The following is a 25,462-nucleotide window of genomic DNA, read 5'->3' as shown; positions in this document are numbered from 1 at the left end:
TCCATGAAAAAGCACCTTATGAACAGGGCTTGTTTCCTGCAATTCTGGTCCTAGGCATAGGATTCTAAAGGTTGATTAATATTAAACTGCTGGGGAAAAAAGATAATTTATATGACAGCCTCAGGTTTTATTCAAATAAAAGTTTTGATGCTTGTTTATTCCATTTGAAATAAAGTCCTCATTTGTCAGTAGGCTGGAAAATCTGACTTGTGGCATCACATGAGCCTGTAACTAGAGCTGTAGCGATCCCTTCCCTCGAATGAAGATCCCTTGTGTTGTTTGGCATTGAACAACCTACAAAAACAGACAGACCAAAGAACTTACAATCTAACACCATGTTTCCCAAATGTCGGAAAGTTGAGCCCCAATTTGAGAAACTGAAGCCCAAGTGTGTACCTTCTACAACCCCAGTGTTGTTAAAGGCCTATCCATCTTAGGGTATGACTGCAGCCGTGCTGCTGTAGCATTGTAGAGTAGATGCTTTCTGTATCAGCAGTAGTGGTTTTTCCACTGATGCGGTTAATCCAGCTCCCCAGAAAGCGGTAGCTAGATCAAGAGAAGAATTCTTCAATCAACCAAGCTGCATCGGCAGTGGGGGGTTCAGTCGACCTAATTGTGTTGCACAGGGTGTGAAATTTTTCACAGCCCTAAACAATGTATCTGGGTCAATTTAATATGTAGGTGTGGACCAGGCCTTAGTATTTGTCTATACACAGGTTTAGCTGACAATGTAATTGTGATGGGGCAGCGGGCTGCACCCCCACCTGTTCCACAAACCCAGACCCATCTGAGACAGTCTTGCTTGCAAACATCACTGTGTAGTTTATTTACAGTCTTTTAATCCCTCCACCAATACATAGCAGTGTCTTCACACTGTTACATGCTGTATCTCAACTTTTTAACCCCCTTTCCAAAATGGAAGGGTGTGTGTGTGTGTGTGTGTGTGTAAGGTGTCTCTACTCAGAGGACTTTGTCAGGCTCACCTCACCTGTTTCTCTCCATCTCTTTTCCTCCTGAGCACGCTTTTCTGTGCCCTTTTATATAACTCCCCTATTAATTGACTCATTGACTCACATGCCCTAATCTGGCCTGGTGACCAGGTGCACCACTGTCTAATTAGGCCTTCTTCAGGGGATCAGAATTAGTAACAATAGTGACCCCAAAGGTCTGTGACACAATCCGCCATTAGTGGCCACATGCTGGTAGCCAGGGACAGACTGTTAACCTGAGACCCATAAATTAAAGAATCATTCTTTCTGCTAGTAGCATCAGAACCACACACACAGGGCATCACAGCTTCCTTTTCTTATGATTGTATCTCACCGTAGCAGCAGTGCTAATGTAATATTGTGACATTCACAGTAGACAAATAGGCTTCCCTTTTCCATTGCAGTGTGCAAATGTTTAAAGGAATACAGAGGTTTCCCATGGCAGATCATATATACTGAAAAATATATAAAACACAAGCTACAGATGATATTTATTTGTACTACTGTAGTGTCTTAGGGCCTTAACCAGAAGGGGGTGTGCATGAGAGAAGGGTGCTATCAGAGATCAGAGATCAGGTCCCATTGTGCTAGTGCAGTCCAAACAAGGGTGCTATGCTGTTATACCTTGTCTTTAATGAATGTGTGAATTAGGTGGTGGTTGCTGTATGTTTATAATTATGCGTTGTGTTTCACTGAACCTATGAGTTCTGTAATCCTGTATAACTATAAGTAGTGGTGCTTGGCATTCTCAGTATATGTTGTGAAGTAATAAAGATGAATTCATTTTCAAAAAATAAAAATGTATTGTGTACCAAAAACAGCACAAAAATGTGCAAATAAAAATGCAATGCAATACAAACCTCCCTTCTAAAATAAGTGAACAGAGCTTTAAAATTTGAAAGGTAGAAAACATTCCTGTCTGCTTAAGTCCCTTTTGGTTACATATACACTAATGTGGCTCTCACAGGTCAGTGTGCATGAATCTGTGGTTGCCTTACTGTCCCCTCATCTAGACTGGTAGAGGTAGGGATATGGCCCATGGTGCTACGTGGAATGTTGTGGGGTTGTGACAAGCTGCTGGGGGTACCCAGAGCTGTGAGGCACTGTGCTAACCCTATCAGTTTCAGTATATGGGAGCTTTGCTGTAGCTGAGCTGTGTGACAACTCCCTGATACACCAGCTTGTCTGCTTGCCAGCAAACTCCTCAGGGCTCTTCCAGCCCAAACATTGCCTAGCAGGTAACAATCAATGAACTCTAGCCTCTGAGCTCTGCAGAGGTGTGTGTGTCTGCAGTGTATAGCCCCTATCAGTGTACATTCACAGAGTATATTAAGTTTGTTGCCCCTTTAAAGAGACAGAAACAACAATTTATGTTGACTGGAGCTAACAATCACTTCAGTTTAAAGCACTAGGTTGGCTTAGATAAAAAGTAAAACAAGTTTTACAAGGATAAAGGTAGCAAGGGTTACACACACACACACACACACACACACACACACGTACAAATATACTTTCTAATGCCCAAGACCTAATTTAACAAGTCTTGGGTGAAGAAACTTCCTTGAACAATTTTCCATTTCCAGCAATGGCCGACTAGGTTTTAGTCAGATCCCCATGGAGTCATAGGCGCTAGTTTTCCTTGTCTCTTCAGGTGAAAGATAACTTAAGCAGCCTGTTTAATATTTAGAGTACGAGACTTGGAGTAAGGGGAGGATGTGTTTTAGGCCTTTTTTTAAAATAAACATATCCTTCCCTATGAGTTCCACAGACACGACTGTTGCCTGTGGGTTGTAGTAGCAACCATGTCTGCTGGGCCCCCATCCCCAAGCTTTGGCTTGAGACATTGGATCTACATAGTGTTTTTTGTTCCCTTTTCAGGTTGTGCTGGTTATTGGGTTTACTGCAGCCTTAGAAGGCCACATTTCTGCTGGGTAGAACAGAATCCTAATAATCTCCCAAACCTACTTATTACAGACTGATCAGACCTGTGATCAGTACCTGTCCATGGGAGGTATGCCATATATCTGAGATTAACATTAGATTGTCCTTTAAGAGGTTTAAAAGTAAAACTTCTTAAGTGTTGTTCATAGATGCATGTTGTATTCAATAGAAAAAGAAAGCTAGATAATATACCATTTCTGTTGTTTAGTAACATGATTTCTACCAGCGTGGGTGGAGGTGAATTACAATGAAAATAGACGGTATTATATTGAGCATTTTATTTTCAGTGTTAGTCCCTTAATGCAGATTTTAAAATCCCATCAGATTAAACCCATTGATGACCAGTCATACATGATTAAAACAATTTGAGTATGAAAAAACCTACTCATCTAAACACTTTAGATCACCACAAAACACTGCATATCTGGGGGGAAAATGCAATCATGTCTCTGCTCTCCTACTAAGGCAGCGCTCCCCAAACTTTTGAGGTTTGCACCCCACCCTGGGAGTGGGGATACAGCTCCAGGGGGGAGAGGAAATAGGGACACAGACAGGGGCAACGGGACGCAGCTGGGGGTGGGTCAGGGGCCATGAGCAGGGCCACAGGCAGGGGTCGAAGCTCGGGGAATGGCTGGGGGCGGAGCTGCAACTGGGCTGCAGTGGGGGCTGGCAGCCAGGCAGGTGTATGGACAGGTGCAGCTCTGCTCCTGGCCTCGGCCCTGGGCTGGGAATGAAGCCATGACCAGTGGCTGAGGCTGGGGGCTAGAGGGTGTCAGAAGCGGAGCTGCACAGAGGCTGGGAACAGAGCCAGGCACAAGACTGGGAGCTGGGGACACGGCTGAGGGTGGGAACGAAGCAGAGCTGGGGGCAGGGAGGGGTGGGTGGTACTCCCTCCCTGCCCTTGCGAGGGCTGGCCTGGGCCCCGCCATGCTCCCGTGGATGTTCCTCCACGCACCCCTAGAGAGGCATGCCCCACAGTTTGGGGACCTCTGTACTAAGGAATTCAACTTAGCATATAGGTGTAATGTTCTACATGGAGTGTTCTGTTCCTATAAAACTGTGTTTCCTATGTTTTAGGGTACTTTCCAGTGAATCAGTGGATGGAAGTAAAGTAGATGAAATGTCTCATGATATAGGTATTTATGTTCAAAAGATCAAAAATCCCAAGAAGGTGTGGCGTGAATCTCCCGAGTTCAAGGAGAAGATGAATATGCTAATAAGGATACTGAGAAAAATGTAAGTATTTTTTGCCTTCATTTCAACTAGTTTAGGAACAGGACATCTTCAAAACATGGCTTTAATTTATGAGAAAATATCAAATCTTTTTTTGTTAGGATAATACATTTGGGAATTAATCTGGCTTGCACTAAACTTCATTGAACAGTGACACTGCTTTAAATTGATTCCCATACTTTTCCTGTATTTACACATTATCTGTTTAGATTGTAAGGTCTTTGGGGCCATGACCATAGTCATACTTGTCATTAAAACACCTAGAACGCTGTTGTCGCTATATAAATAATATTAGAGAAGCTGAACATTGTTTTAGGTATTAAGGGACTGGGGCATAGGCAGTCTGGCCTAATAGGCACAGCTGGGCTGATGTCCACAAGTAAAGGATGGCCACACGGCGATAGTCAGCACGCAGCGAATCAGAGTAATCTGTAGAGCCAGGGTCAACAGACAAGAGGCAGGCTGGGGTCAGAGCACACAGGAGAGGCAGTTACCAGGCTCAAATCAAGAATCAGGGTCAGAGTCAGGCTGGGGTTGGAAGCTGGAGAACAATAAGCAAGATGTGATCTGAAGCCATAGCAAACCAGAAGTCTGCATGGTTATTAAGATAATTTCCTGGGGCACTCTCCAGGGTTAAATAGTGAGCATGGGCCAATCGGAAGACCAGACGGTGCTGTTGCTCTGCACTCATTGAGTGGTTTGTCCTGTGGCACCTAATCTCAACAGTGCTCCTTGGATGGGGTGCTGCATGGCCTCCTGGTGGCAATGTGGGAATGTCAGCTGTCCTATGCTCTGCAGACCCATGTTGTAATCCTACGGATCCTTATCTGGGTTAGGGATGCATATTTTCTTCTAAATATGTAGTGGTTTCACTAAAGAATGTATTGCATAGCTCAGGAAACTGAAAAATGTTAAGCCCCAGTCCTGCAAAGATTTTTAATTAACTTTTATGCATTTTGGACCTGATTACAAGGCCAGGGAAATTCTTCCTGTTGAGTACAGTGGGCTTTGGATAATCTCCTGTGAACAGCTCCATTGAGTTAAATGAGACAACTCCTAAGGAGCAAAGTTAAGCACATGAGTAAGTCTTTGCCGATTGGAGCATTAGTGATAAACTTTTCCTTTTTTCTCTACTTAGTCCTGTGTTTCAATTACCGGAGGTATTCATGACATATTGGGCTAAGCCATTACCTGTCAGCTACACTAAAGATGCATTTGACCCTGTAATGTCACTTGATGACATATCAGCCAAACACCTAGTACCAGTATCGGTAGATGGTTTTATTTAACTTTTTTTGATAATTCTAACATTTCAAACAGTTTTCCTTTTCATAAGGTTTCTGCTTTAAATAACCCAATTATTCTTATGTTCATGCTTGCTAGTCATATTGTGCTGTTAATTTCAAAATGTTAAGTAAGCTGCCCTCCGGAAATGTCAGAATCTGCTGCTGCCACCACCTCGGCCTGCCAATCTGTGTTTGTGCCAGCGGGGAATGTGGCATTGTTCCATCGGAGCCTGTGCACATGTGTGTCTGTGCTGTCAATCAGAGTCAGATGTTAGCATTGGAGTTACAACTTTTATGTTTTTGGGTTTGCCAAATGGTTGTTGCCGATTAGGCACAAAGCAAACGCCAGTGAGTATTTTGATTATTGTTTAAAAAAACTCACCCCAATTGTCACAGCCTAACAGGTTCAAAACTATCACACCCTTGTCAGAGTCAAAACCGTGTCAAAAGTGACTCATCCATCCCAGTATATCTGCCAGAAGTAAAAATTGGCTTCATTTTGTTAAACTGTTTAAAATTCACACAGATGTGTTGTAGATGTCAATATACTTCTGTTTCAAACGGATTTTTATAAAAGAACATAAGAATGGTCATCCTGTGTCAGACCAATGGTCCATCTAGCCTAGTATCCTGTCTTCCAAATCCTGCCAGATGCTTCAGAGGGAATGAACAGAACAGGGCAATTTTCAAGTAATCCATCCTCTCGTCCAGTCCCAGCATCTGGCCATCAGAGGCTGAGTGCATGTGGTTACAACCCTGACCGTCTTGGGTAATAGCCACTGATGGATCTGTCCTCCATGAACTTATCTAATTCTTTTTTGAATCCTGTTTGGTGTTCACAACATCCTCTGGCAATGAGTTGCACATGTGAGAAGTACTTCTCACGTTTGTTTTAAACCTGCTCCCTATTAATTTAATTGGATGACCCTGGTTCTTGTGTTATGTGAAGGGGTAAATAACAGTCCCCTATTCACTTTCTCCATTCATGATTTTATAGACCTCTGTTGTATCCTTCCATAGTAATCTCTTTTCCTAGATGAACAGTCCCAGTCTCTTTAATCTCTTCTCGTATAGAAGCTGTTCCATACCCCTTATCATTTTGTTGTTCTTTGTACCTTTTTCCAATTCCAGTATATCTTTTTTTGAGATGGGTGACCAGATCTGCATGCAGTATTCAAGATGTGGGCGTACCAAGAATTTATATAGAGGCAATCTGATATTTTCTGTCTTATTATCTATCCATTTTCTGATGTTCTGTTAGCTTTTTTGACTGTTGCTGCACACTGAGCAGATGTTTTCAGAGAACTATCCAAAATGACTCCAAGCTCTCTTTCTTGAGAGGTAACAGCTAACCCCATCATTTTGTATGTATAGTTGGGATTGTTTTCCCAATGTGCATTACTTTGCATTTATCAGCACTGGATTTCATCTGTCATTTTGTTATGCAATCATCCAGTTTTGTGAGGTCCCTTTGTAACTCTTCACAGTCAGCTTTGGACTGAACACTTTTGAGTAATTGTGTATCATCTGCTAACTTTGCCACCTCACTGTTTACCCCTTTTTCCAGATCACTTATGAATATGTTGAACAGCACTGGTCCCAGTGCAGATTGTAGGGGGGACACCGCTATTAACCTCTCTTCACTGTGAAAATTGACCATTTATTATTACCCTTTGTTTCCTATTTTTAATTAGTTACTAATTCATGAGAGGACCTTCCCTCTTATGCCATGACTTTGTTTCAGAGCCTTTGAGAGGGACCTTGTCAAAGGCTTTCTGAAAGTCCAAGTAGATCATATTAATTAGATCACCCTCGTCCACATGTCTGATGCCCTCAAAGAATTCTAATAGATTGGTGAGACATGATTTCCCTTTACAAAAGCCATGTTCATCTATATGTATAATACTGTTCTTTACTATAGTTTCAACCAATTTGCCTGGTACTGAAGTGTAGGCTTTTGGCCTATAATTGCTGGGATCGCCTCTGGAGCCTTTTTTAAAAAAAGTGGCATAACATTAGCTATCCTCCAGTCATATGGTACAGAGGCTGATTTAAGTGATAGGTTACATACCATAGTTAGTTCTGCAATTTCAAATTTGAGTTCCTTCAGAACTCCTGGGTGAATGCCATCTGGTCCTGGGGACTTATTACTTGTTAAATTTATCAATCTGTTCCAAACCCTCCTGTACTGACATCTCAACCTGGGACAGTTCCTCAGATTTGTCATCTAAAGAGAATGGCTCCTGTGGGGGAATCTCCCTCATGTCCTCTGGAGTGAAGACCAATGCAAAGAATTCATTTAGCTTCTTTGCAACAGCCTTGTCTTCCTTGAGTGCTGTTTCAGCACCTCGATTTGTCTAGTGGCTCCACTGATATTTTTTGGCAGGCTTCTTCTTTCTGATGTATTTATATATATTTTTTTACTCTTATTTTTTTGTCTATTGCTAGTTGCTCTTCAAATTGTTTTTTGGCCTGCCTAATTATACTTTGCACTTCACTTGCCAGAGTTTATGCACCTTTCTATTTTCCTCAGTATGACTTAACTTCCAATTTTTAAAGGCTGCCCCTAACCGTCTATTTTACTTAGTCGTTTAGCCATTGTGGCATTTTTGGTCCTCTTAATTTTTTTTATTTGGGGTATACATTTAATCTGAGCCTTTACTAATGTTTTTAAAAAGTTTCCATGCAGATTGCAGGCATTTAACTTTTGTGACTGTTCCTTGTTATATCTGTTTGACTAGCTTCCTCTTTTTTTTTTATAGTTCCCCTTTTTAAAGTGAAATACTACTGTGGTGGGATTCTTTAGTATTTCCCCCTGTACAAGTGTGTTAAATTTAATTACATTATGGTCGCTATTACCAAGCCGTTTAGCTATATTCACCTCTTGGACCAGATTCTGTGTGCCACTGAAGACAAAATCAAAAATTTACTCTCCCCTTGTGGGTTCCAGAACTAGTTGCTCCAAGAAGCAAACAATAATGGTGTCTAGAAATTTTTTCTCCGCATCCTGACTTGAGGTGATATGTTCCTAGTCAGTTTGGGGATAGTTGCAATCCCCCACCATTATTAGGTTTTCTATTTTTTATAGCATCTCTCATTTCCCTGGGTGTTTCATAATCACCATCACCATCCTGGTCAGGTGGTTGGTAGTATATTCCTACTGTTAAATTCTTATTCAAGCATGGAATTGCTATCCATAGACATTCTATGGTACAGTTTGATTCATTTAAGATTTTTACTATATTTGACTCTATGCTTTCACATATAGTGCCACTCCCCACCAGCATGACCTACTCTCATTCCCATATATTTTGTATCCTATTGTTAGTGTTCCCTTGATTATCATCATTCCACCAAGTTTCCGTGATGCCTGTCATATCAATATCCTCATTTAATACCAGGCACTCAAGTTCACTCAAGTTAGTATTTAGACTTCTTGCATTTGTATACAAGCACTTATAAAATTTGTCACTTTTTTTAGTTGTCTGCCTTCATGTGATGTAAATGAATGGGACTCTTTTTCATGTGACTATTTCTTTTCAGCTCCTACCTATACTTTATCAAATTCTGCCCTCTCCTTTTTACTAGGGCATAGAGAATCCCTGTTAATGGTTCTTCCCCTAAGGAATGTCTCTTCCCTAATCATATTCTCCTCCACAGGCTAAATTTGGCTTCCAGGACCTCTCTCCTACCTTTCCCTATGACATTACTACATGTACCACAACCACCGGTTCCTCCAACACTGCACATAAGTTTGTCTAGATGTCTTGAGAGATCCGCAGCCTTCGCACCCAGCAGGCAATTGACTATGCGTTTCTCCTGGTCACCACAAACCCAGCTATGTATATTTCTAATGATTGAATGCCCCATTACTATTACTTTTCTCTTCCTAGTAAGAGGGGTCCCCTCCCATGCAGAGGTATCCTCAGTGTGAGATGATATCCTGACACCTGGAAGGAGGATCCCAATGATGGGATTAACAAATTTATTTGAGCATAAACTGTCATGGGCTAAAACCCACTTCATCAGATGCACGGAGTGGAACATACAGTAGGGAGGTATAAATACACAGCATATGAAAAGATGTGAGTTGCCTTACCAAGTTGGGGGCGGGATCAGTGCTAACGAGCCAATTCAATTAAGGTGGAAGTGGGCTATTGACAAGAAGGGGTGGAAATAACTTTTGTAGTGTTAATGAGGCCAGTGTAAACAAGGTGGCCCATTTCAAACAGTTGACTAGAAGGTATGAGTATCAGCCAGGGGACTTAGACTTCAGTGCAAGCAGATACTGTGACCTTTAAAATATAAAGTAAGTAATTTTAATTTCCAATTACAAACATCTAGCTTCTGTACATTTAGATTTATCCAGATCTCAAATGACGCTCTAATTCCAGTTATGGAAAGCTAGGGGCAATATAAAAGGGGAACAAGAAGTGTGCCTGCGGAAGGAGGCATTCATGTTTGTAAAAGGCATATGGAGAAATCCTGGCTCCACTGAAGTCAATGGCAGAACTCCCATTGACTTCAGTGGGTCCCAGATTTTACCCATCATGTTTACTGGATGCTGAGGGGGAGTGCACCGGGCAGCTATACTTGCTACAAGGTGTTGTCAAAGCAGCGCTGACCATGCTTACATCCTGGCTCTCTCAGATGCATCCACCTGGGATGGTATGCGTTAGAGGCAGTATTTGCTTGCTGTTTTCCTTGCTCCCCAAAGTGCAAGAGGCTGGATTATGGTTGCCTCCTGTGCAACTTTGTTGTAGAGTAAATAAGGAACTTCCTACAGCCTGCAGCCCTTTTAGTGCTCCTACACATAGGCAGTCGTCATTTTAGCCTTGTATTGATAATGGATGATAAAATTGGGGTAATCCCATTGGCTTCATAGTATTTCTTTAAGTACCAATGGAAGGAAGAATTTTTCCTGTATTATATCTTCCAGAAGATAGGCTGTAGAAATAGATCTTGTGATAAAGTAAAACATCTCAAGATGGAGACTGTAAAAAAAAATTGCGGCCATGAAAGAAGTGCCTTTGTATTGCAAAAGTAGACTTTGGTTTCCTCTTAATTGTTTGAATTATTTCTGAATAAATTGGTGTTACGGACTTTTTTTTCCCCTTTCTTTTTTAACGAACTCATAAACTAGCTGTGAAAATATCCAGCTTCAGCTTTCAGCACACCATGTGGCTACAAATTCTCTTGTCTCTTCCATCTGCCGAAGAGTTTGAGACCCTCTGAGAGAAGCCAGCAACATATTTTTTCTTTAACTCCCACCAATTAAAGATTTTTTTTCCTTGGAGGGTCTGATGGTTCTGAAGATTATTATCTTTCTATTGGACAATGATGCAAAGCTCTGTCAGGGGAAGAGACTCTAAGGAATTACTCCCAAGAACATCAAGATTTTGCAGTTCAGACTCAGGGCCAAGTGCTTCCCAGGTCAGTGCAGCAAGGAGAGTGAGGCACTGTCAGGTGCACCCTTTCGTGTCAGGAATCCTGACAGCCAAGGTAGGATTGTACAGGGTGTTCTTTGGAGCAGTGTGTGGCTAGTGTGCGCTGATGACATCAGTATAAGCATTAGCCTGCTGGCTGGTTGTCTGTCTCCCCTAGCCAGCAGTTTTAAGTTGTGATGCATGGGTGGATGAATTGGACTACCTTCAATTTCTTGAATGTAAAGGGGAGATCCTCCCACACTGCTTATGCAAAGGTGCATATATGGGAAAAATGTGGGGAAAAGGCATCTGATGCAGGATTTAGTTCTTAGGCTGCCATATAATATATATTCTACAGAGTTTTTGAGCCCAGACCAGAGATCACCTATCTCTTAACTTTCCTTTGAGGTTGAAGTTGAACAGCTCTCTGTTACAGAAAAGCGAAGAGAGATTTTCTCCCCTTCCTCCCTTCCCCTGCAACGCCAGAGCACAGATAACTCATCCAGGCAAGGTATATAACTGTTAAGAGGCAGAGCTGCAGGATATACCTCCATTTGGTATCAAGGAGGAGTTGCCAATAATTGTGATTTCATCATGAATACTAACCAGGAGCCTTATTCAGGTGCCTAACTATGATGTCTAAAGTTGGACAACTAAATCCAAAGTATGAGAATGTTGACTATCTGTCAAAGCATCATATTTATGTGCAATTGTTTTTATTTGCAGGAACTCAATACAATCGATTACAGGTTTTGCTCACAACTGCAAAATCGGTGGTGTAGTGGGTAAGCTAACCTAAACTAAACCCCTGTTCTCCAAATGAGAAGGGGATAACCTCAGTTTACCCTCAACTACACTACTGTTTAAAGTACTCAATAAGCTGGAGGCAAAACAGATCACACACCATCTGTAGTACTAAATTTCTGGATTATTCACCAAAGTTGTTTTTTTAAATGATAGATGTTAAATTGTAGTTAATATTATTTACATGGAACCATCTTCTAAAAAGATGTCTTATTCCATGATTCTGACACTTGCAATATGCATACTGTATAATTGTGCCGGTCAATTTCAGAAGTTACTGTAGTTGTCTCAGTGTATGCATTGTGAACTATGCTGCTTATTCTTCATTCTGTTTCACTTTAGACTAGAACAAGCAGGTTCCTCTAGCAAATATTGACTATAATCTTTTTACACTTAAAAATGAAAATTATCCGTGCTTTTTGTTGCCATCTATTTCAGAAATTAATTCTATATTTTACACTGAACTCTTGAGCCCTTCATCAGCAAGATACTTATGCAAGTGCCTAACATTAAGCATGTGAGTAGTCCCATTGAAGTTCATGGCAATGGGATTTTCAAAAGTGGCCTAACTTGGCTCCTAAACTCCCACGAATTTCACTGGGAAACAAGTTACGTCAATGCTGAGCATTTTTGAAAATCCCTCCCTTAATATGTTTTAGGTGCCTAACTCAAGACACCAACATCTATTTTTTTTAAAAATCCCCCTTTGTGCATTATAGCAAAATCCCCCCCTTGGAAGTTGCACTTTTGACTCAATGGGACTTTTTTTCTGACTAGACTGAATAAGGATTTTGGGATTTGGCCCTATATATATTTTTTTTTTCTTTGATCTGCCATAGGGTAGTTATTTTCCTTTTGGCTTCTGACTTCTTTTGGTAAATGCACATACGCATATCTTGGGTTTAAAAAACAAAAAAACCCTGCAGTGGAACTGGCAGATAGTGGCTTTGTTTAATTCCATTTCCCTTATCTATCTCTTTAACAGTCCCCTTGGCTTGGCTAATTACTTAAAAATTTGTAGGCACTCTGTATGTTAGGACTACTTCTAACGCCCACAATTCCAAACTGTCTTGGTACACTCATGTACACAAAAGTTAGGGAAATGCAATGTTAAAACACCTCTCCTTGATCTCTCTAAAAAAGGCCCTCATCTTGTCATGTTTCCAAGCTTTCTTTTTTATAAATCCACTAATTACACAACAGATAATTGGGACCGTATAATACCAGCACAAACCATATATCTTAGTTCAAATTCACCGCAAAATAGCAACAGAAATTGTACATCTTACTGCCAATTAGCTAATAGCAGTAAAGAACTCTAACAGTGACAAGCAGAATGTTTAAGCATATGCTTCATTTACATTCTCTGGAAGGCAAAAAGTAACCATCTCCAATTTTGCTATCTGTTTGACACTTAAGCGAGATACAGAGAAATGAGAATTTGTTTTAGATTTTTTTAATATTACAGGCCAAATTTTCAAAAGTGACTTCTAATTCTAGGTGGCCCTTCCAGTGAAAAATATTGTGGTTTTGATTTGGAGGGGAGAGCGATACTGCTCCCATCCCAAGCTGCACTAAACCCAGCTCTGGCATTACCCAGAATCTTACCCTAACTGTCTAAAGTTGGGCACTCAGAATTAGAGGCCAAGTCTAAAGATTTTCCCCCAAATTACCTGAAATATATTTTTGTGACTGCTTTGAGGGGGGAAACAGTAACATTAAAGTTGGTCACTTTTTTGCAAAATAAAATGAAAAATGGAAAAATCCCATAATGTGAAGGGAAAAATTATGGGCCACCCTATGTCCATGTGCATCCAAATATCCCAGGGAAACTAGTGGGAATTTGAGTGTGCAAGAATTCAGGAAACTGCCTGAAAGGAATATGGTTAACATACTATGTACATACCCTGCATGTGATCCTGTGTGTGTAGCTCTTCTATGATAAAAAGGGGTTTCCCATTTCTAAACGTGACAGATTTAGAACCAAGTGCTGCTTCCACTGAAGACAGTTGCCAACCTCCCATTGACTTTAATGGGGCTAGGATCAGATCCTTAATCTCTGTGATTGATTTAGAACATAACTAATATGTTCATTACTAATGGGCCAGTTTTTTATATACACTATTGTTCAGGCCAAAAATCCTGTATTAGTTTCATTTTAACCCTAGTAAACTTTCAATGCTTAGGTATTTTTAATAGATTAGATAATCAAATAGGTCTGTCTGGCACTATTTTATTGTCACCAATAGCCACACTTGTTACAACACATCGTAAACTGACTTAAAATGTAAAACCCCGTAAAATAAACAATGCTTGTTTTTAAAGACATTGTTTCTTGGCAAATATTCTGTTGAACCCAGAATTAATATTTTCTGGATTATCATAAGTGCATATGCATCAAAGTTAAGAGAACCCCACCAATCAGGTTATTGTTGTTGTAAGATGAAATCAATATATGCTAACCTCTGGGAGCCATATTTCTTATATTTACTCTCAGCATTCATCTAAATTGTGATATCTTTCTTAATATCTGATGTTAGCAATAGTCTTTTTGGATTTAAGTGCTCTACACCTACAAGATTAGCTAATGGATTAATTTTGTGGAGGCTCTGGGAAAATTGTCTGTATCAACATTTTAAAAAAAGATGTTTTGAAAGTGTTTCTTCAGTAAATTATTGTAAAGTGCAGCCCTGATCTCCTGTATCTACCCTTCCAACTGTCATCTTCTAGTGTTGAGCAGAACTCATAACCTTTGCTTCTGAGACATACTAATAACTTGCTTGCTGAAGTACTTAAAACAATGGTATTTGAAAGCTTCTAATATTTGTCACTGTGGAGGACACTGAAGTGAGCATTTTGTTAGCGCTAATCTCTCTATCTATTTTAAGGTTCTAAGGAGTCTGCTAATACAGCTTCCCATTCCAAGTGTTGGGGGGAAGGAGCAAATCAGAGACAGAGTAGTTTTGTATTTTTGTCTTTATCAATTACAGAATAATTAAATTCTTCAGCACTGAGGATACTGAGAAGATCTTTGCGGGCAGGGACTGAATCTTTGTACAGAATCTAACACATTGGAGGCCCTTTCCTGATAGGGGCCTATGGATGCTACCGCTATATATCTGCCCACAAACTAAAAGAGAAAAATTGATACAGTCTGGTATTTTCTTTGATGCAATCTTGTTTATTCACAAGGAATGTACAAAGTCCTACTCCTCCAAATGCAGGAGGAACCACAGGCAAAAGCCCAAGCTTCTTTTCAGCCAGAACCCCCAGCAGAGAACCTTTCTGTAGTTTTCTCTCAGGGTCACACTGTGCGTACAGGCTTAGTTCTACCTGGATTTCCTCGGGATGCCTCCGCCTTTCTCTGGTTCTGTTCTACATTCCCTTACACACACTCACATCTGCCCACAACCTTACGGAAAACAATGCTCAGGAAAAAAACCCTTCTGCGCATGCAGTCTAAAACTCTCAGATGGGTTCACGTAATTCTTTTGTGGGGGTTGGGGGGATTATGATTGATTTATCCTTAGTTATATTAAAGGCGGTGGTCATAGCCATGAATCCCAATCGGTTTTAACTCACCCCAAAACAAGGTTTCACCCAGCTCATAACATTACCATCTTCAGAAGTCAAAACTAGTCAACATTACAACTTTAATTGGTCACAGGAGTCACGTGTCCTTTCCCTCCCCAAGACTTTGGTGCCTTGGACCTAGGTATTGAGCTAATGTTCTGAACTATAAACTGTTCTGGAGCAGCACTATGATGGACCCACCTATCTAGCTCCAGAACAGCATTTAGAATGTCAGAGAGGTACAGCATTTTGTACTAGTTGAGGTAGGCTCTGACCTCTTCTACTCAGTTCCCCAAGAATTCAATTTGACTCGGTTCTCATCACTCAGGTTCCTTTATTTGGCACACAGCAAAGCTATGCTGAGTTGATCAGACTCAAACATAGGGGTGGGAATAGGGAATACTACACATCCAAAGTTACACAGCAAACCTCTTCCTTTATATACATTGCATTACACATTTTGAAATTGGTTTGGTTACTTAATAACCCCTTGAGCTTCCACGCTCCCCCGTGGGGCTGTGTGTAGCCCACAGCTAATTATTTCTGTGGGTCAGTGGCCCCAGTAGAAAAAATATCCCCCCCCCCACTGTACAGCATGCACTGCCCATGTACAACTTACTCTTTACCTTATCTTTATGTTCCTAATTTATCTTATCCATTCTTACTTTTTCCATAGTAAATGGTTCCCTCGATGTTCCCTCTTATTTTAGCTAGCACAGACATTCTGTTTCTAGCCTGCTGATCCATTTGCCTCCCTAACCTTGTCTCACAAGAAATGAAGCCTCATCTATGTCCAATTACTCTTGTCAAGCCAGGCCTACAGTATTTAAATGGTCTGGAGAAAAAAGTGAAAGGCAAGGGAAATTAGAAATGCCTCTTTATGAGCATAGAGAAAAGTGTGCATATTTTATACATCTCTGAACTGTTATTTTGGATTAGTTTAACTCAAGACAGCAGAACGTGCATTACTGAAACATTGCTAAAGGTACAGCCCTGTGCTGTAGTGGGGCTGGATCGCACTGTAATGGGATACCAGCACTTCTGCCAGAAGGAAGACGCCATTCATTCTCAAAATGGCGTCCTCTGCACAGCATAGTCTTGCATCCACTGTCCAGGCACAGTCACTCTACCTGGAGGTTGTCATTTGGTAGAGCAAAATGGTGTCCTCTGCCCAGCATGATTGCGAGGTCGCACTGCATGGAGGATGCCATTTTGTAGAGGTTGGGGCATTCTGGTAGCTGCCCATTCAGGACTACACCCCTGGATCCAAAAATCACAAAGTCATTCCCAGGCCAGACAGTAGTCAGCCCCATTCCCAAAGAATGCAACAGCAAAACCTTTACACATCAGCAAACTCTTTATATTAAATTCCAGTCCTATAAAACCAAAATAACCAAGGGTGTCTGAAGATCTAAATGACACAAGGATGAGCACAAATCAAAATTACATTAAACCCTCTCACCCCAAACACAATCACAGTTAAAAAGGAAACAACAATGCAGTAACTTTCTCTGTATAAACATAGCAAAGACCAAAACTATGCACAATGTAGAGAATCTCTCCTATGTTTGTGGGGATTCCTTTTCTCCTGACTTCCATATCAGATCAGTGCAAACCAGTGTGAGGAGTGGGGAAGAAAATAAGGGTGAGGATACTGGAGTTATTTGATTGAAAAAAAGCTATTTAAACCATTTATTTTCCTTTATACAGCACTGGTAGGTCACAATTTTATATGCTATATCACCTTTAGAATGTTGCACCTTACAAGAGTTGAACATTCTACAAAAAAACCTGTGAGGTGTGACATTGGCTTTGCTGTGTTGCTTTCGAAGGGTGTATCTACGCTGTGCGTTTCTTTTCGGCGTGTAGTGTACATACCAGTGTAGTCCACACCAGCACAGGTATAAATAGCAGTGTAGAGAGTAAGGCACAGTGTTGGTGAGTAAAGACACTCCTGAAGGGTGTGGGTATGTACACAAGCACACATCTTGCATGGCTCTGTACCCACGCAATCTGTGCCCCCCTGTCTACGCTGCTATTGTTAGCAGTGTAGTGTCCCATTGCTGGAGTCTTTCCCTGGAAAAGACTCTGGCAGCAGGGAAAGGCTTTGGCAGGGAGGAGGTAGCGGGGAAAGACCCTGACTTCTCCTCACTGCTGGACCCTTCCCTGCCACAGGGAAAGACCCTGGCAGCACCAAAAAGCCCGCAGAGCCTTTCCTCACTGCTGAGCCCTTCCCTGCAGCTGGGAAAGGCTCCGGCAGTGGGAAAAGGTTCCAGTAATGGGGAGATGCTAAAGCCTTTCCCCGATGCCGCAGAGCCTTTCACTGACAGGTGTAGCTACACACCAGAGTGTGGACATGATGTGCTCTTCATTGTGGCATGCAGCTACATGTATACTACATGGTGCCAAAAGTGATGTGTAGTGTAGATGTAGCCTTAAGGGAATTGAAAGTTAGCCATCCAAGTACTTTTGTAATCCACTTCAGTTTCTTCTATTTGAGTACCCTCACTGACCCCTACTAAGTTGATATTTCTTAATTAAAGCTGTTCCCACAGAGGATCAGTTCAGTTTGTCATGATTTTTCAGCCCTTTCAATAATATTGTAATTAGCGTTTGAAGTGGGGGTTTAAGTTCCACAATTGTGGGAGTGATATGTATGGAAGTATCTACAATAGTTTCAGTTTTGTTCCTAAGTGTCCTATTGTCACAATCCAAATATTTAAAATGAATATGAAGCCACTGAGTCCTGGATCATAGTAAGCTGCTAATATCTCCACAGTATGTTGAGCAATGGTGGTAAATCAACAACCCGTGTAACCTATGAGGTGACTAGAATACATAGAGGCCTGAATGTTAGCTAGTAGCATGGCTGAAATCATGGCTTCAAGACCGTGAATGAAATATGAAATTGCAGAACTATTAACTGTATTATGTAAACTATCACTAAAATCAGCCTCTGTACCAGGTGACTGGAAGGTAGCTAATGTAACCCTGATTTTTTCAAAAAGATTCCAGAAGAACTCTTGGAAATTACAGGCCAGTAAGCCTAACTTCAATCCTGGGCAAACTGGTAGAAACTATAGTAAAGAGTAAAGAACAGAATTATCAGACACACAGATCAAACAAGATTTGTTGGGGAAGAGTCAATATGGCTTTTATAAAGGGCCTCACCAATCTATTCGCATTGTTTGAGGGAGTCAACAAGCATGTGGATAAGGGTGATCAAGTTGATATAGCGTACTTGGATTTTCAGAAATCCTTTGACAGGGTGCCTCACCATACAGTCTTAAGGAAATTAAGTAGCCATGGGATAAAAAGGAAGATCATCTCATGGATCAGTAACTGGTTAAAGGTAGGAAACAAAGGGCAGGAATAAATGGCCAGTTTTCACAAAGAAGAGAGGTAAACAGTGGGTTCCCCCAAGAATCTGTACTGGGATCAATGCTGTTCAACAGATTCATAAATGATCTGGAAAAGGGGATGGACAGTGATATGACAAAGTTTGCAGACAATATCAAATTATTCAAGATAGCTGAGTCCAAAGCAGACTACTAGAAGTTATAGAGGGAATCTCACAAAATTGGGTGACTAGGCAACAAAATGGTAGATTAAATTCACTGTTGATAAGTGCAAAGTAATGCACACAGGAAAAATAATCTCAAATATACATATACAGTGATGGGATAAAAATTAGCTGTTATCACTCTTAGTCACCAAGGGTAGTTCTCTGAAAATGTCCAGTCAATACACAGGAGCTGCCAAAAAGATTAATAGTATGTTAGGAACTATTAGGAAAGGGATAGAAAATAAGGGAAAATATCACAATGCCACTATATAAATTCATAGTGCATCCATACCTTGAGTGCTGTGTCCAGTTCTGGTCGACTGATCTCTAAAAGGATATTGTGGAACTGGAAAAGGTTCAGGAAATGGCAACAAGGATGATCAAGGGTATGGAACAGCTTCCACTTGAGGAGAGATTAAAAAGATAGGGCTCTTCATCTTAGAAAAGAGATGACTGAAGGGGGATATTATAGATGTTTATAAAATCATGAATGGTGTGGAAAAAGTGAATAGAGAAATGTTATTTACCCTTTTACATCATACAAAAACTAGGGGGTCACCTGATTGAATTAATAGGCAGCAGGTTTAATACAAACAAGAGGAAGTACTATTTCAAACAGCTTAGAATTAACTTGTGGAACTCATTACCATGGAATGTTGTGACGGCCAAAAGTATAATTGGGACAAAAAATAAACTGGGTAAGTTCATGGAGGATAGGGCCATCAATGGCTATTAGCCAAGATGGTCAGGGATGCAACCTAATGCTTGGGGCACCCCTAATCCTTTGACTACCAGAGGCGGGGAGTGGAAAATAGTGGTATGGGCTTCTGTTGAAGATAAGATATTGGGCAAAATGGACCATGGTGTGACCAGTATGGCAGCTCTTATGTTCTTATGACCTTGCTTTATTTCATGACATCCCAAAGACTTTTTGGTCACAATAATAGTAGGCTTAGATAGTGTTGAGAAAGCATCCATTCATGGCATGGCACTATTCTATAAATTAATGATAAATGACATCCTAGCCTTCCCATTTGACCCTCTCCACTGATTCTGGATTTATTGTGTAATACAACAGGTATGACTGAGATACTCAAACGGAAAGAGATGTTTGAGACCATGAGAAGAAATAGAAGCTTAATCAGTTTCAGATCCTTTTCCCCCTTATAACACGGACATTTTGCAGTCCATTATTCTGTAATGATAACTAGACCCCTTTGAATTGTTTTAAATTTAATTGGCCAAGTTATTAAGCTGTGAAAATCATTTCCTACAAGCAGTGGGACAAATGAAAGTAGTAACTCTGGCTCAAGCAGTTGAAGCCAGCTGTAGAGGAAGATTAGTGCCATTAGAATAATGGCTCTCTTGCTCTACAAAAACTATAGCTGATCCCCTCTGTGTCCCTTCTAAATACATCTGTCTGTCCAGCAAACACAAAAACAAACTGCATGATACTATGTATACATGCTCCTCTCTCTGCATAACAGAACACATGCTATTTTGGAAGGGTATCCTCTGGGGAGGATTAGACCACAATATACGTAGCGTTACTGTTTTTTTTTTCTTTCATTGATTTCTTTTTATTTTCATTTTTGTTTCATCTTTGAGGCTTCTGACAATTCTGGCAGATACTTAATAACTTCACACACTAATAGTGCCAAGACATGACATGATTGAATGCCAAACTAATCATAAAAATATTTTACAATATTTTTGTTTCTCTGATTGGCTGTTCATTTTTGTACAGGGGTTGATGGTTCTAACTAGTCAGATGGTTCTAGACAGGATGACTTGGAGAACTATAAATAAACTGGAGGGGAGCAATAATGTTTGATGATCCTTTCAGCACAGCAGCTAGCAAACAAACAAACTCTATTTACTAACATGTATTTCATTCTCTTTTTAAAGGCGGATTTGGGCCCTACCATTTTAGGTTGCCTTCGTGCATTTCCTGTGTTACATTCCCTACACTTCACGTAGCACAGTGATAATTAGCGGGTTCCTCTGGCTTCTACTGCATATGTTAGAAGATGGTGTTTAAAAAAAGTATTTGTGCCATACAGATAATCTGATAGGGAAGACAACATCAGCTCTTGAGTAGGACAATCTTAGACTTTATTTTCTCCTTAACTGAACAAATTGCATGTATTTGAGCAAATTTATCAGCAGTTTTCAGAGCTTCTATACAAATTAGATATTGTATGGGCCAGATTCTCAGCTGGTGTGAATCTGAGTACCTCCATTGACTTCAGTGGAACTCAGCCAATTTATACCAGCTCAGAATTAGGCCCTCTGTCTCTCTTCACAGTTGTCTACAAAATATATTTCTATTTCTGAAACCTAATTTTTGTATGACTATGCTAGGTTATAACATTTTACTGTGCAAGTTTGGATCTATAATATCTCCTCTCTCTGAACTCTTTGAAGAATGCAGGATGAATTTGTTATTCATTGTAACAAAGGATCCAGCCCTACTGCCATATAAGTCATTGGGAGTGTTCTGCTATTTTGGAATCATGCATTAATTCACATCCTATTTTTTTAATATGACCTGTTGTGTTCTTAAAATTTAGGATAAATGGTAAACATAGATGGGCTTGAATTGAAATGCCATATCTGAACATCCACCAAACTTTTGGGGTCCTAATAATCCAGATCTGAACTTTGATCTTATAAGCAGAGCCATGTGCATTCCATAGCTGAGGAATTAGTCATGGAATTCACCCTTGCTAGAGAAATTATGTTCCAGAATATAAACTTTTCTTTAAATTTCTAGCCTTCTTGGTTGTGAAGATAAACTTGAAAATACGAACCAACTGTCAACCAAAGCAGTGATGACTTCCTGAGTTTGAAAATAGCCTGAAATTTGACTGAAATAATAAGTCAAAGAGGTATGAACTGCCTCTATTTGCCTCATGGAGCTGTTGACTCTTAAACCAAAAGATAATACAAATGTCAACTGTTAGGATATAGATATTCAGGCCTGTCTGTAAAGGCCTGTACTTTAAGAATTTAGGGGTATTCTTATCACTTGGCTAGTTCTAGAGGTATAAAAGAAAGAATCAAAATCACTGTCTGCTGGTGTAAGGGCCTTCTCTTACTGTGACAGTTTGAGGCCCTGTTCTTAGGCTAAGGCCTTTGGCTAAGCAGCAGAGGCAGCCATAAGCCAGGAAGCGAACAGTCACATCCTCACATTCCAAACTAGCCACATTGAAAGAAGGTGCTATTGGGCTGTTAGGAATACAATCCTGTCCTGAATACAATCCTGTCCTGATAACTCCTATCACCTCCAAAGAAAGGGAAGTGCCTAGAAAATGTAAAAGGAAACTTAGTTTGATAGCATCCTGTCTGGCAAGAACTCACTTATCAATAGCTGGGATGTGAAATCCTCACTTCTGTATTGTTTTCCCACTTTGCTATTGTTTGTCTGTATAATCTCTGTCTGGTTCTGTGATTGTTCCTGTCTGCTGTATAATTAATTTTGCTGGGTGTAATCTAATTAAGGTGGTGGGATATAATTGGTTAGCTAATCATGTTACAATATGTTAGGATTGGTTAGTTAAATTTCAGTAGAATGATTGGTTAAGGTATAGCTAAGAATATTACTATATAAATTAGGGGCAAACAGGAAGTAAGTTGGGATTCGAAAATAAGGAAAAGGAACTTGTATTTAAGCTTGCTGGAAGTTCACCCCAATAAACATCGAATTGTTTGCACCTTTGGACTTCGGGTATTGTTGCTCTCTGTTCATGCGAGAAGGACCAGGGAAGTGGGAGAGTGAAGGAATAAGCTCTCTAACATCAACCTTGTTTACTATTTCACCTCTGAACCCTTTAGTAGAAACTTCAAATTAATGTGCTTATCCCACATTGCAAACGACCTTCCTTGCCTTCCCAGGTGCCAAAAACGCCAACTGTCCCCTGTCTCACTGCCACCCCCCCCAGCCGCTTCTCCCAGTGCCATTTATGAAGCACTTAGACATTATCAGTACAAAACTTTGGGACTCTAAAAGTTGAAAATGTGGGGACAACCTAAAGATAAACTGAATAAATAATGTGACTGTGTGTGTGTGTGTATTATACTGACTGTATTACTGATGCTCAGGTTTAATTCAGGAAAAAGCCTTTTTCCCTTAATTCATTTGAAGGTGCTACAGAATTCTTATCAGAATGCCAAAGAATCCAGAGACCTTGCTGCAGAATTTAAGAGATTTTGCCCCATAGTACACAGAGCTTTGCCCTTAAAGGACCAAACTGGAACCCTTGAACTTTGGGGATGTTACAAATCAGGATGTGTATCTAGAGCTAACGTTGCTACTTGCTCCTGACTAAAGAAAAATTTGAACACATTTGCAAGGGCATAAAGAGACATGTATCTCATTGCCCTATTTTTTATTGTAATAAGACTGTAAGCTTAGGGAGTTTCTATCAAGTGAGCATGCTCATTAGATTTTTCCAAGCAGTCGAAGCTCTAGTTTCCAGTCTCTTACTAAAAGAAATTGGTTTTTGTTTCTGACGAAACAAAAATGTTCCTATCTTTCAAACTAGCAAACGTAGCAGTATTAGGTAGTCCTTGCTGTTTGAAATCAGTGTTTCATTTTATTCTCTATACTCTGAAATTCTCACTGTGATATTCAAATACCACTTTGAAATACATGAACTTTGGACATATGATGGCACTGTTGTGCCTAACCTAACTTGTGTTTAGAGATCACACGGCCCTTGCCATCTGTAATTTTATTGTTCAGTGCTTGGGGAAAAAACACAACATAATACCAGAAACTAGTGTTAGCAAAATACAGTTTGCTTGCACACCCCTTACAGTTTTTCCTTTTGTTGCTTATTCCTAGTATTTTAAAGCTTTTGCTGCCCTCTCTTTTGGTTTTTAGTTTCAAAATATTATCAATAGCTCAATCATTTCAGGCATTGCTTTTTCATTCTGCTGATCAACCACTACATTTGCCAACAGGGTCTATTTCTTGAAAGTGCAGGATAAACTTTATAAGGTATTTAGATTTACCTGTAACTTATTTTAGTTGTTTACTATCGGCATAGCTTGTTCATAGAAAATCAAGTGAGCTGATTCCAAAGCCAATATTGCCAGAAAACACTGAGCCTTGGGGTGTATGTGCACAGCTCCAGGAACCCGTTACAGCCCTTGTCACAGGGACATGAATAGGTTTGTGTAAGTTTGTGACCTACAGGAAGCTAACAGCAGGGTCAGCAGACAAGAGAGATCCAGGGTCATGGCCCCCCTGCTGTGAATCTTTCCATAGAAGCCAGTAGGAGCTATGAAAGGGAAATAGAGTATCCTCTCCCCTGTCAACTGGCTGAAGCTGGGATAGATTTCGGAGTTTAATGCCTCATATTTGCTCTTGTTCTGGAACTCTTGTTTGAAAATAAAGCAAGTCCCAAAGAAAGGGTCTTGGAAGAGATGATGGTGGGGAGCTTTTATACAACATTTCTGGCCAGTGAATTTATCCACTCATTTCCAGGGTACAGTGATAAAATGTATACAAACACTGAGGGCTCAGTATTTGGTTCCTCCTGTAGGGCAGGGTGGAGCAGACACCACTGCACCGGATCCCCAGCTGGCATAACATCTGCAGCCCTCTGTTTCCCCTCCAGACTCCCAGGAGTGCCCTTCATTCTCTGTTTAGGTTTTTATAGAGGCATCCTAGGATCTTAGCACATCCTAGGATCTTAGCACATCCTACGAGTATGAACAATTACAGTATCATTTTTCTCTTCCCTCTGCCCTGTGTAAGTGCTGGTGTGTGAGTGTGCTATTCTTGGAAGGCTTCATTCCCAAAGGGCCAAAACTGTGTCTGAAAAGATTGGGTACAATCGTCTGACAATGCGGAAGTGAATGTTTTTTTTACTGCCATGGTTTATATGGTGTCCCAGTACAAGGTGGTGAGATTCTCAAGGCTGCAGACCAGTTTAACAATCTCAGGACAAGTCCTCCTCCATATTAACCCTGTCCATAGCAGCCTCTTGTCTTGAGATTGTCAGTCTTGTCTGGGTTCAGTCTGAGACAACTGCTTTTCATTCCAGTGCTGACCTCAACCAGGCAATAACACAGCTTAGAGATGATGCTATTAATGTTTGAGGTCAAAGAGATGGGAATCACAATACAGCCTGCATACTTGCTGTTGCTTCCTCCCCTGTTGTCTTACCAGAAGTCCCAAAGGGGAGAGGAAGGATCAAGGAGGGCCTTGCTGGTGGAAGAACATCTGCTCATAATGGCCATTTGGATTCAGTCAGGAACTCCCTTCACTTGGAGTTTCTTCCTCCTCCCCATCCTTCATTTCAGGAACTAATCCCAAATATGTGTCATATTCTGCCCCCTTAGTGCTCAGGATTCTTCTAATCCCCTAACCATCCTCCTTTAGTTCTCTTATCTCCATGAATCCCCACAAATCTCTTCTACCTTCCTCCCCAGACAGCTCCAGAAATCGCTCCCCACAATCTCTCCCTCCTTCCTCTCCTTTTTGCATCGGGAACCTCTTTCTCTGTGTCCGCTCAACCCCAATATTTCTTTCTCCTTCCCCTTCTTCAGCCTCCCCCTAACTTCCAAATATGTCTCACTCCTTCAAATCTCTCCTTTCCTCTCTCTGACCTAAGACTCCCTCTCCTGAGTCCT

At 40.7% G+C, this 25,462-nt stretch overlaps 1 protein-coding gene across 1 annotated transcript in view; it reads left to right on the top strand.

The window, feature by feature from the left end:
* The window catches only part of CNBD1 (cyclic nucleotide binding domain containing 1), a 280,150-nt gene that overhangs the window by 23,810 nt on the left and 230,878 nt on the right, over positions 1-25,462 (top strand). Inside the window, exon 4 of the mRNA XM_043538780.1 lies at positions 4,008-4,166. Within this exon, the coding sequence (XP_043394715.1) occupies positions 4,008-4,166 (159 nt within the window). The remainder of the gene's footprint in view (positions 1-4,007; positions 4,167-25,462) is intronic.

This window comes from Chelonia mydas, chromosome 2, assembly GCF_015237465.2.
Source record: "Chelonia mydas isolate rCheMyd1 chromosome 2, rCheMyd1.pri.v2, whole genome shotgun sequence".
NCBI classification, from domain to species: Eukaryota; Metazoa; Chordata; order Testudines; family Cheloniidae; genus Chelonia; species Chelonia mydas.
The sequence above is the reverse complement of the archived record's forward strand: the minus strand, read 5'-3'. Positions and strand labels throughout refer to the sequence as shown.